The 12,347-nt window shown below is 42.9% G+C and overlaps 2 protein-coding genes across 3 annotated transcripts; one reads left to right on the forward strand and one right to left on the reverse strand.

The window, feature by feature from the left end:
• Window positions 1–225: 225 nt before the first annotated feature.
• LOC117583324 (uridine phosphorylase 1) lies at window positions 226–8,402 on the reverse strand. Of its 2 annotated transcripts, XM_034271584.1 has the most exons (6): window positions 8,334–8,402; window positions 7,017–7,086; window positions 2,176–2,299; window positions 1,593–1,940; window positions 1,161–1,532; window positions 226–1,097 (listed from the first exon to the last, which is right to left on the reverse strand). In XM_034271584.1, exons 2-6 carry the CDS (start codon window positions 7,070–7,072, stop codon window positions 954–956), a joined length of 1,044 nt encoding a protein of 347 aa, XP_034127475.1. In that variant the 5' UTR covers window positions 7,073–7,086; window positions 8,334–8,402; the 3' UTR covers window positions 226–953. The 2 variants fall into 2 exon arrangements, with proteins under 2 accessions (XP_034127475.1, XP_034127473.1); XM_034271582.1 differs by lacking the exons at window positions 7,017–7,086; window positions 8,334–8,402 and adding an exon at window positions 3,326–3,580.
• A 723-nt stretch (window positions 8,403–9,125) lies between these two features.
• LOC117583074 (probable proteasome subunit beta type-2) lies at window positions 9,126–9,988 on the forward strand. The gene is made up of 2 exons (XM_034271248.1): window positions 9,126–9,262; window positions 9,320–9,988. Exons 1-2 carry the CDS (start codon window positions 9,139–9,141, stop codon window positions 9,844–9,846), a joined length of 651 nt encoding a protein of 216 aa, XP_034127139.1. The 5' UTR covers window positions 9,126–9,138; the 3' UTR covers window positions 9,847–9,988.
• Window positions 9,989–12,347: the final 2,359 nt, after the last annotated feature.

Raw genomic sequence — 12,347 nt, forward strand, 5'->3', positions numbered from 1 at the left:
GTTGGTTCGTTTTCGATGTATGTATGTTTCATATTGAAGCTACATTTTATAGCATATTTTTGGGTGGAATATTGATGTAGAATGGTTGTGAAAATCATGTAACAAATGCTAAGGTCTCCCCTTTAAATTCCCAATTTTGTATAATTGAAATACAATTTGTTTTTAATATGCCTTTGAAATATTCCTTTTTTGTTGTAAACTTTTGTTTTTACAATATAACTTGTATACATTTGAAGTGCTTATTTATTTTGTTTTAGTTTTAGTTTGTGTTCAGCATTTTGTGTTTGTTGATTTTGTCTTGGAGTGATAGAATTAGATAGAGTAAGATTAAACTGTTGGTTTCGTTATACAGGATACAGGCTAGAGATACGTTAGCAACATTAATCAACATGTACATTTAACAAATGTTTAGAAATTACAATACAATTGAATTGAATAATTTATGAATTTGTATATTAGGTTCATGGTATTTGGATTCATTTTATATCCATTTTTGTTATTATCAAACTTTTATTTTATCGATTAGCTCCATGTAAAATATGCAACATAACAATTAACAATATTATTTGATCTATTTATTATTAGGTTCGTTCTCCGTTTTCGTAAACCATTTTGTGATTTCGTTTATTCCTGATAACCATTAAGCGTCTCCTTTAGTGATATATTATATATATAATCGTACTCGTACTCGTACTCGTACGACTGATTATACGATGTAGAAGTGGATTTGTGGGAACGTTTACCACACAGCATTTTAGTGCTAAATGAATATACATACAATATGCTTGGGTTTAAATAAGCTAATGAGGTTGATATACACAGAAATTAAGCTAGGAACTTAGGCAGAGCTAAACTAGGGAATGTTGAAACACCATTGTATACTGGGAGATGCGACACCGACACGAATGCGAATAGCTATCCTCAAATGATAGATGCAATAGATGCTGTAGTGTCTACTCGTGTGCCTGGGACTCCTGCTGCACGAGCTTGAATCGACGTGGCGACTTTATCGATCCCTGATGCCCGAACAAATTCTTCAGCTGGCCATCGCGGGTCAGCACCTTGCGTATGTATCGTGCCACAAGTATCTGGGGGCGCTGTGAATGAAAGCGATATGGGATTTAGGGGTATTTCAGTTAGATTGGAGTTCCACCTCTCACCTGCTGCCACTCGTGCATGACCTCCTTGGGCGCATTGACCTGATCGCCATTCAGACGATTCAACAGTGCCACACAGACGACGGCTGCCTTGATGCCGGCATGGTGGGTCAGGGCTGCGAAGATGGTGCTCTCCATTTCGATGTTGACCACCCCGTTGTCGCGCAGCTTCTCCAGATAGGCCATCTTGTCGTTCTCGGTGAACTCGCAGAAGGCGCCGTCCAGACGGCCCTGGCCCTCGTAGAAATCATTTGTGCACTGGGTCTTGCCAATGATGGTGTCATACGGATCGTCGGCACTGTGCAGGGATTTCAGCTCACGGGCCAGCTTCTTGTCCAACTTTGCCGGTCGGTGCACGGTCTCGCCCAGAATGGTCTGCAAAGCAAAGAATTATTTAATTTCATGATTGTTTCATGCGAGCTTTAAAGCACTTACAAATTCATGGGAATTTCTCAGCTGACCATCGAGGGCATCCTCGGTGATGATGACAGTGCCGCCTTCGACGCCGATGCCGCCACAGGTGCCGATGCGTATGAAGATCGGATCAATGCACTTGGCATGGTACATCAGCTTGATCATCTCGTGCATCAGAATGCTGACCGAGGGCGTTCCCATGCCGTGACTGACACAAAGCACCGGCCCAACTTTGTACATCGAGTAGCGATACGAGTAGGCGCTGATGTCCTGCAGCTGGGTGCCAGCTGGCAGCTTGTAGCCTATCTCGTCCATAATGAAGTGTGCAAAGTTCTCCATGCGCTTTGGTGTTCCGCCCATGCAAACGAACTGGTCAGCGTTGCATGAAAATGTAACAAGTAGTTCAAAAAGATTATTAAATATAAAACACAAAGGGCCATTCCCCTATAAACTGAACTATCGAGTTTGATTATTCAGCTTATTCAGCAATAAATATGAGTGAAAAGTCGAATTAAGTCTGATAGTAAACCAGGTCTAGGTCTGGGTCAAATATGAATAATGCATGAGCTTGACGCTTGATTAATGTACGTAGATTTTGTCTCACCTTAACATCGCCAAACATCTCCTGCAGATCATGACTCTCACTGCCCAGGGCCAGATGGTAGAGAATATCCTGGTCCATCAGCTCAATGTTCGAGTTGCGCAACTTAACAGTTCCGTCAGAGTATCTGTAGATTAGAGGCAGACAAATTAGACTCCATGTTTACTCCATTTTTAACCAAATGAAAACCAAACCAATTCGAAACGAAACTCATTAAATTTTCGTGTTTTGATTGACATTTTTTTATCTGAATATTTCCTAGAAATTCGAATATCGTAGATAATGAAAAGTGTCAGGTTTGTCATCGATGTCTGTGCACTTGAAACCTAAAAGAACCACCACAAATCGAATTCCAATTTCCCCATAACGATGACTAAGGTTTTCTTTTCTATGAATGGAAAATAAACAGTTCGGATTTCACTTCTCTAATCAATGTTTGCATAATGAAAACAAATGAGCGGAGCGACCCCCCTGTAGAGACCCGAAATTTGCCAACGAGCCCCCTGCCAGATAGTCATTATCAAGTGCGTCAACGCCGAAATAAATATGTAAAAAAACAAGTTCCAACTGTGAGCACAACAAATGGCAATAACATTTTGTGACATAAGCATAATCAGAGAGTATCTGGGCATAGTCTTGACCTTGATTGATAAGAGAATCTCATACTACGTATACAAATGAGCAATTTCCTAAGTAGTTAGGCAAACATCCGATCATAATGTTTGTTATGTGCTTGGGTTTGGTCTATCAACAAATCAGACGCGCTCTGATTGATGACAGTCGAAACCGGACAGCCAGGAAGGGTGTCTGGGGGTCGGTAAGCTCTATTTTCTCTTTATGGACACTCCCACTCGCAAGAGCAAATATTTGGCCAACTCTTCTGTCTCGTTTTTGCTCTTTGGATGTTGCTGATAGTCTTTGGTATCTATGCAGCCTGAATGCCAGCAATGCGATGTGTCATTGTGCCAACTAAAGACTGCATTGCGCATTCCATTACACAGAGCATCTTCTTACGGTTGAGTCACCAGGTGGTTCAGTGGCCCGCCAAGGACCACGAACAACCCCCGAATCCTGCCAGACGGCAGCTGCTGCTCGAACCTATGCCAATCCAACCGGTTTCCTCTCTGTAATTGTTTGCTTTTTGCATCCTTACCGCGTTATTCTCTGCACATAGGCATCGTCTGACTCTCCATCCTGCATGTGGGCGAGATCGTAGTGCGCCTTGAAGTCATGCGACTTATTGGCTGTTATTGTGGGTGGCATGATGTCACCGTGTCCTTTTGGCCCACTCCTTGTAACCACCAAAACAAACTTGTAAAAACGCACTCAAAGAGCGGCAGAAAGCCCAAACACAAACACGAAATAAAAGCGAAATATGTAGACACGTCAACGTTTCGAGCGAAACTAAAAAATTGTTCACTGCTTCGCCGGGCCTTATATAGCCGGGCCAACCGAGGGGTTGCTACCGAACGCGCTCAACGAGCGACTGTGAGCGCCACGAATGGTATGATTTATTCGAATTTCTGTCTGCCGACTGCTGTTTGTTGGTTGGGTGTAATCTCTCGTTTTTGCGAGAAACGGAAGTTCAGATGTCACTTATGCTGCGCATTTCGATTTACACATTCCTAAGAAAAATGCCACATGACATGATGTAAGACGAAACGTCTCCTCCCACTGATAACAATCAGCAGACGCTGATCAAGTGCAATTTATTGCTGGCTGGACAGCCAACGGAATGCAGCAAAACATAACGAATTTGCGTAATCCCTATATAAATCTAGGCGTGTGCCCAAGTACATATACAAATTACAGGGTGCTCTGTGCGGCAGATAGTCGACATTTATGCGGATCGGATCATTAGTTTTATATTCTTAATATATGCAAATTGTGGCACGGAATTGTTCAGCTGTGCATATTTATAAACTGGTTCGGAGATTTGGCATACACTTAACATTTTTCAACTCTGATATTTGCAAATGAGAATCAAACAAACCGAAATTGTGAAATTTTGTATGCTGAAGATTAAAACACATAAATGGAGTGACAAAAACCAATTTAATCTGAAACAAAACTGGAGTTTCACGATATTTACATCGAATTTCATATGTATTTATGCAGCTAGTGATTTGGCAAATGTTCATTTCATCATGAGCTCAAAGAACTGCTCTGCAAGGGAACCTCAGGCCTACGCTCGGCCCTGCGTCATTCGATTTCAGTAGGTATGTACCTATGTACATATATACTGTGAGTAAACGGTGAGCCAAGTCATAAAATATACATAAACACACGACAGCGAAAGACAGTCCAAAGAGGAGCACAATGTCTGCACACACACCAGCACATGAGCCAGTGAATAGACACAGAAAATAATAAAAAGGCAAAGCAAAAAGGAAACATGAAAGAAAGAAAGTTTAACTTGGGGCTCGAGGCTGCTAGGTACCCTTTTAGATATAAATAAATGCAAGAAAATTAAATGAAAGGGATAGGAGTAGACTTTGGGGAGACTATCATGTTTATATGATTGTTTCCACAGAACTTCTAGTCCTTTTTCCTTCGACTGAAACACTTATGAACCATGTCAATATAGGGTATATATAATAAATAAAGATAGAAATTTAACGACAAGGTATCATGAATTTAAGAAAGCACCTGAGCTTGATTGATGACCACGCTTACATAATATTTATATGCTTTACATGAACAGAAGTGCCTGCTGTCTTATAATACCTCTTACTAGGGTATATGAAAAAGAGCAAAAGCGCAAACAAAGCAATGAAAACGAAGCAAAAAGGGGGCTCGCCTGTGCTCAGACACAAATCGGTAGAGTGGCAGAGAGAGAGAGAGATAGACTTAGTAACATATATACATACATGTATATCCACAAGAGAGAAAGAGTGAGTGGCATGCCGAGATATACATACGTGACGCAGCTCGCAAGTACATTTTTGAGGTCGCAATCAACGGCAAACACAACAAGCAATCGCATCGGCACCGCAGCTAAGAGCGGATGGAGGTGAATGGTTGGCTGGTGGAATTCAGTTAATGCCAACCGTAATTAACTTGGTCAATTCTCCGTAAGCGACGCGACGGTTGGTTCATTGATTGACTTTTGCCTGCCGCTAAAGCCATACAAAACTCGTCATTTATGCAAGTACATCAAGTGTTTTTTTCTAAACATTTGTTTGGATAACGATTTGGAAAAGAAAACCTCATTAGCAAAACGAATGAGTCGAGATTAAGAGTGGGTCCCATGGGGCAACGCAGACAGAAACTAAACCATTTCAAGTCTTTCTTTTGGGTCATCCTACTTGAGTGCTTGCTGACTGTCTGTGGCAGCAACAAATGTCTGTGCCAGTCACCAGCACTAAACAGAGAGACTTGATCTATTTTCGTAACACCCTACGAATGCCCAACCCTACCTTGGCCTACGGTTGACCCCAGAGCATGGGAGAGGGAACCCTCTGGGAGCTTATGAGTCGTGACAAAAGCTTTGAATGAATTTCTCACATGTCACGTTGTGGAGCAAGCCATTAATCAGAGAGCTTTAAATGGATCCTACAATATTCCTTATGGAATATACACACAATTTTCAACCTTTACCTGCCCTCTCCCACCGTCTGGTGCCAAGTGGAAAATGTAATTGCATTTCCCTGCCCTGAACAAAGCCATAAAGGTCTTCGGGCTGCTGCCTGCTGGCTGCTGGGCAACCGATAAGAGCTGGTTGGGTAATTACATACCACCCGTAAGGTCAAGTCAAGAGCGCAACACTGGGGATGCCTGCAAAATGAGAAATGCAAATGATGCTGGATACAATGCAGGACAGGGGGCTTCGAGAGAATTACTTTCCCCGAAGAAATGAGAATGAGAAATGACAAGCGACAGAGAAGAAAGCAAAAGTCTGCAAAGTCACGTCATGCCGTCATCCTAATCGTATTCATCCCAAATTGCATTACTCACAGGCCACTGGGAGCGCCTCTGGAATGGGCATCGAGTCTGGTTCTGGCTCTGGCTGGGGCCCATCTGCTCTGCCTACGATATTCCAAGGCCAATCGATAATAGGCTCTGTAATATTTGGTTCGTCACATAGCTGGCTCGGCTACTGTGCGTATGAGTAATGCCCGAAATCCACCCACTACCCCAACGTCTACCCACACTTCTGGACAATGCGTGGGCCTGGGGAGCGATAAGCAAACGCTTGTGGCTTTTGACTACCCTAATCAAAACCCTTGCGACCTTGCGCCCGCCTACGCCCCAGTGCAGGTCCATAATTCAGTAGAAAATTTGGTGCCAAGCAGAGGCACAGCCACAGGCCTAGACACATCTATTTATACTGCCATTGACAATATCAGAATTAGCCAGTAATTAAAGGCAATTTGTGTGTGTGTGTTTTTTTTGTGCTATTATGGCATTAGCTTAAATCAATTAGAAATGATTTCGTTAATTAGGAAAGAAAGGATCAGGGAAACATCTACTTGGTGGCACTTCCCCACTCTAAATTCTCCTGGAAAACTCTGGCATACTTTTCGGTTTAAGCCATGAGCATATTTGAGCAATTTGTACGTTCTTCAGGCATACTTTTTGGGGAGGAACTAAGAAAACCTTTAACTAAAATGCAGCTAAAAGAAACTTCCTTGAGAAGTTTTCTTGTCCGTCCTTCCTTCTGCCACTGTCCATTGTTTTCCACGTGACACGTTTTGTCGCCCAAGTTGAAATTTATGGCCCCAACATAAAGAAAACTTATTCTGCTGCCGCCAAAACAACAACTTGAAATTTGGTCCAAGCAGTTAATTTTGAGCCACAAAACTTGTTTGGTTGCGGGGTTTTCGGGTGTGTAATGTACTTACTCATCCAATTCCTCGTCGGAGAGGGAATTGCTGATGCCGGTGAGCAGCAGCGACATCTTGGGGTGGGACCCTGTAACAGAGAAATTAAATGTAAATGGAATTTTAATGGCTCGCCCTGCCAGAGCGCAAATTGAAGGCGTGTTTTATATGTAAAGCCTACTCTTGGGCCCCTGCTAAGTCCTTTTAAATGCGTGTCCCACTGAGAGGGGCCAAATGCGAATCGGAAACCATGGAGGAAACGGTGGGAAAAGCGCACACAGTATTTGGACAGCTTTTAATTAAAAACGTCAGAGAAACGTCACGTGCCAATGTCAACGTGCAGCATCAGATTTGAGTCAAGTTTAAGTCCTTGAAATGCTTGCGACTAGCAAAATGTTTTAGCGTTTCAATTTAAGGTTCGGCTTAGCCGTTGGCAATTTCCGCACGGTTGGGGCAACACGGCCATCCCCAAAGTTGGGCCACACTATGCGGCGGAGTACGAGTATCTTTCCTGTTTGTTCGAGGGTGAAAGTTCAAGGCTAACAACAATTAGCCTGACCGAACCGCAGGCACTCGAGAGGGCCCCTAAAGTGGCAGCCGCGTGTAGGGTCCCCAAATTTGTTCAGTTTGTTGATTTTTGTTTTTGGAATAATATTTACGCGGAGTGGAGGGGAGCTGCTGATTATGTCTTGAATTTGAAATGAGAAAAAGCAGACGGAAGCAACAGAACTGGCAACAAAACTGTTGCATACCCCTCAAGAGGCTTTTAGGCATTCTTGGGAGAGATTAGAGGCTCTTGAGGGAAATATTTATGTATACAAAATGCCAAAAATATTTGCATAATCCTCATTAATTTGTGATGGGTAACAAAGCCCATACCCTCGTTTATTATCAACTGCCATAAATCACCCTAGTATTGTGCAGACAAACCCATTTGGCAAGCGATACCGCCGACTACGGGCACCGTTGACCCATTAAACGGCATGGAATAGAGGACTGAAAGCGTTTGCTGAACCACGAAGGAATGTTTGCACTCAGCTGATGATGATACAGACAGAAAGGATGGTTCAATGGCAAATAGAAATGGGGTGGTTGTGCTCGGAAGCTTTTTCATTTGCTTGAGCACCGTTCCCTACAAAACATCTGGTGCCAAGATATGTACATTCCATGCATTTGTGTGTATCCTGTGCACCCTGGATAATATTCGGAGCGGAGCTATTGATTTTCTACCCCAAACAGGATGACAAAGTCTTGGTCTACATACGAAGGCAGTCATATCAAAGTATTCGCAAGGTGTGAAGGTGCTACGATAATGTTTTTCTTGGTCTCTGGACTTACGTAAAGAGTTGGGAGTTGATATGTGAAGGGCTCTGCGTGTCTCGAATCGGTCTGTAGTTATGGCTGCTGCTGTTATGGATGCAAAGAAAGAAAAGCAATTTAACACAATTATTTTTGCAGCTATATCACGATATTGTTTTGTTATTTCGATGCCTTTTCTGCATTGTTTATCTGCAGGCACGTGAAAGGAACTTTCTCTCTTTCTCTTTGGTTCTCTCTATCCCTCTCTCTCGCTGGGACTCACACGTACCACGGCACACGAACACAGAAGCGAACAGAAGAGGGAGCGACGACGACCAGAGCTGCGCGAGAGTTCAAGACCGACTGACGAAGAGGAGTCTCAGCAAGAGAATTTGCTGGCTCTGCTGAGACAATCACTCAATCGGAATTTTGGCTCAACTTTCGGCCGGAAAAGCGCCGAGCAGACTCACTCAAATGGTGCTCGGCAAATTGTTGTTTATTGTGCATGGGCAAATGTAATTATAGTCCGCAAATCCACAGCCCCACCGAGCTCCGAAACGTCAGCAAAGATACTGTATATACAACATTCGTATATAAATTGTACAATTTACTCGCAAATCTCACTCAGAGAGTGGTGCTAGGGGGGGTTTAGGTGCAACAGCTGCTGCGCACAAAGAAACCCAATGCCCTCTGTATCCTTGCGGTTCTGCACAAGCCTGGGTGTTAATTACTGTGCAGGACTCAATGAGAAGTACGATCTGGAGTCTATAATTTGAAATTTATGATGCTTTGTACAACTGAAATTCCAAGTTGAAGTTAAAGTTAGTAGGCCTTGCCGATTCACATGTACAATAATTTACTTTCCCCCCGATACGATATGGATACGATGTTGGCAATAAAGGGTAAGGACTTTGTCCTACTCTCCGCTAACATAGGGACAGGCAAAGGCCTCTTAATGTTGGATCAAGGTGAGTTCGATTGGCATCCATTTGGCATACATTCACATATTTGTATCACTATTCCAGACAAATCAAAGATAGAGCGTATCAGTGACTATTCCATGATTGCTGCCGCTGGCGAAGGAGGAGATCCGCATCGCTTTGTTAACTCTATCGCTAAGCATTCGGAATTGCATAGAGTGCAACATAATGGATTGGATATGCCCGTGAATAGCATTGCGCACTTTGCCGGCAAACAAATATGTGCAAATGTGATGGAAAATCTGAACTATAAGGTTTCCGCACTGATTGCTGGCTGGGGTCCGCTGATGGGTCCGCAACTGTATCAAATCGACGAGTTCGGGGGCTTAAGGTCCGTACCATATAGTGGCCAAGGCGTGGGGATGGCCTTATTTAACTCCATATTCCAAAAATACAATTCGCCAGACATTGATGAACCGACAGCTTACAAAGTGCTGAAGCAATGCGTGGCAGCAGCCCATGAGCGTCTCGCTGTCAATATGCGCCACTTTGAGGTGTTTGTTGTGAAGGAAAATGGCATCACCAAGCTGAACACCATCGATGCTGACTCCTTGAAGACGGCCCCAAATTGAGTCTTTAAAATATTGATTTACATTTTTAACACACACAAATCAGATACATCAGACCCATGCTCTTAGCTTCTCACTAAAGTAAATTGTTGGGTAGAGGATAATTTTTACTCTAATTGAACATAAACGTGTGATAAAAAGTGAATTTTTCCATTATTTAAACTATAAATATGCGAAACAAGTGCAAAGTTAATTGGCTGCCAGGTCCTGCCAGATATCAGAGGGCTCTGTTTACGTTTAAAATTTAATGAGCATTTTGAACAGCATTAAAGGTGTTGGCAAATTGCATTCCATCCGAGCTTAATTTGAGCTTACCCAAGGGAATCGCTGCGTATACTCAATTTAATTAAATATTGCGCATACACCGCGTCATAACTCCCCTGTTTAGCCCATAAAGCAACATAAAATGTCTGTATTTGTGCTTTTATTTGTTTATTCATGCTGCTCGTAAAACGTTTCCCATTGAACCGAATTGCGGATTTTGCTTGCGCAAGAATTTCATATATCCGCGAACAGGGGAGTTTTCCCTAATGGAAATGGTTGCATGAAGTGGAAAGATATGAGTGCCTCACACCCATAAAAGCTTTATCTGATGTGTGAATATTCCAATCCAAATTGTTTTAAAAGATGCACAGCAAAACTGTTTTATTATTCTGACTAAAATGTTAAACACCTCTGGAGTAATTTCTTTGCCATTGCCACACATATTATTTTGCTCAAGCTAACCAAAACAAACAAATTTGTTTCCCCATTCTCCGAAGGTAATTATTGCCAATTGTTTACCAGAAGTATTTGTTGTGTATACCGAAACAGTATTCACTCAATGCCAAGGTGATGATGTGTTCGACACACACAAGAAGAAATGTTTAGCTCAGCAACAGAAAACATAATCATAAAATTCTAAAACCTCTAGCCTGAACTTGGATGAGATCAGAGGTTGTCAGTGGGTTTAATTAATTCTAATCAATTGTGCGTATGACTTTAATTTGACATTGACATTCAAATGGGACTACTTCGCTTCTACTTTTCTGCTTAATTTCTGGGCATTTACAGACACATGCCCCATGCCTCACGCTTCACTGCGGCTCAGACGCAGATAATAAGTCCAACAGATGGACAGACATGACACCGACATGGGACAGTAAATTCGTGTTTCGTGTTGTGCAAAATAGTCCATCAAAAAAGAGGGAATCAAGAGAGCGGCAGAGAGGTGTAGTAAAATTTAAACGGCTGTTAAATTGTTTGCTTTAATGCAAATCCCATTGAGAGCCTTGTTTGATGGCTCTGTAAATCGTCAATTCACTCATCCATTGGGCCATTTCATCAAGTGACAAGTTACTTACGCTTAAAGCTTCCAGTTCACTGAATCACGAGAAAAAAACGACCTGCTAGGTGTTGAATCTGTGGATACTCTTAAATCAATATATTGGCTCAATTTTGGGCTATAAACAGAAAGTATGAAGAAATTGTTTGATTAATTTCAAACATAATATCCTGTCTAAGGGTAGAAAAACAATTCCATTTGATCACTCACAAAGCACGCAATGGCATAGACATTGCTCATACGCAACGCTGCCTGCCTTGGATCAACAGTTGAGAACCAAGCATATGGTGGATAGTTCAAGGACATACCAAAGGCTCTACAACCCCCGACAAATGGAATCCATAACCAATGGGAATTTTAATATCAGACACGTGTCAATGGGAGACATGAGTGTTTCCTGCCTAACAGAGACCAGTGACTGCCGCTCATTTCGTTCAACTATTTGTCGAATACTCATGACTTTCCATCCCATTTCCCTTTGACGTTTTGAGAGGGATTTTCAATTCCTGTTTGCATGCAGGAAAATGGCTGGAGGCCCAGCTGTTGTTGACCACTTCCGTTGAGGGTGTCGCCAAGGGCCTCAGAGCGTTGCGGATGGGTGGTTCGGCCTACGTCCAGGTTTGCCATTGCTGCCACCACGCCCACATAACACCACGCAAAAGCGGAAATGTTGTCCCTGGCAGCCCCTGGCGTCTCGTGCGTCTGAGCAATTGTTACGTAATCAATCTGCTCTCACTCTCGCTCTGCTACGCTCTCTCCCACTCAGTTTTCCTCTCTCACTCTCTCAGAGTTTTCCGTGCATCGAAGTGCGTTGAACTTGGCCCATTTTATGGCGCGTGTTTGAGTGAAAATTCGGCAATTGAGGCACGGGTACATTCTAACAAATTTGTTTTTGCCATCGGGGTACACGTCTGCGCCCACACCCACTTCGCTGGGTGTTTGAGTGAGGCGTCGGCGTCCCTCTGGGGAGGCGTCATACGTACAAAGTGTGAGCGTTAATCTTCTAGTCGCTTATGATGCTTATGGCATTTGTACACAAAGCGCCCACTGTGGAATATATTCCAGAGAATTCGCTGGTAAACATTGTAGGAAGTCTGTAAGCAACAAAAATTCGTATTCCATGATACGTATGATATTCCAGACAACTCGAAGATCGAACTTCTCGAGCTCAGCTGCACAA

The sequence above is a fragment of the Drosophila guanche genome, unplaced genomic scaffold (genome assembly GCF_900245975.1).
Source record: "Drosophila guanche unplaced genomic scaffold, DGUA_6, whole genome shotgun sequence".
Classification (NCBI taxonomy): domain Eukaryota; kingdom Metazoa; phylum Arthropoda; class Insecta; order Diptera; family Drosophilidae; genus Drosophila; species Drosophila guanche.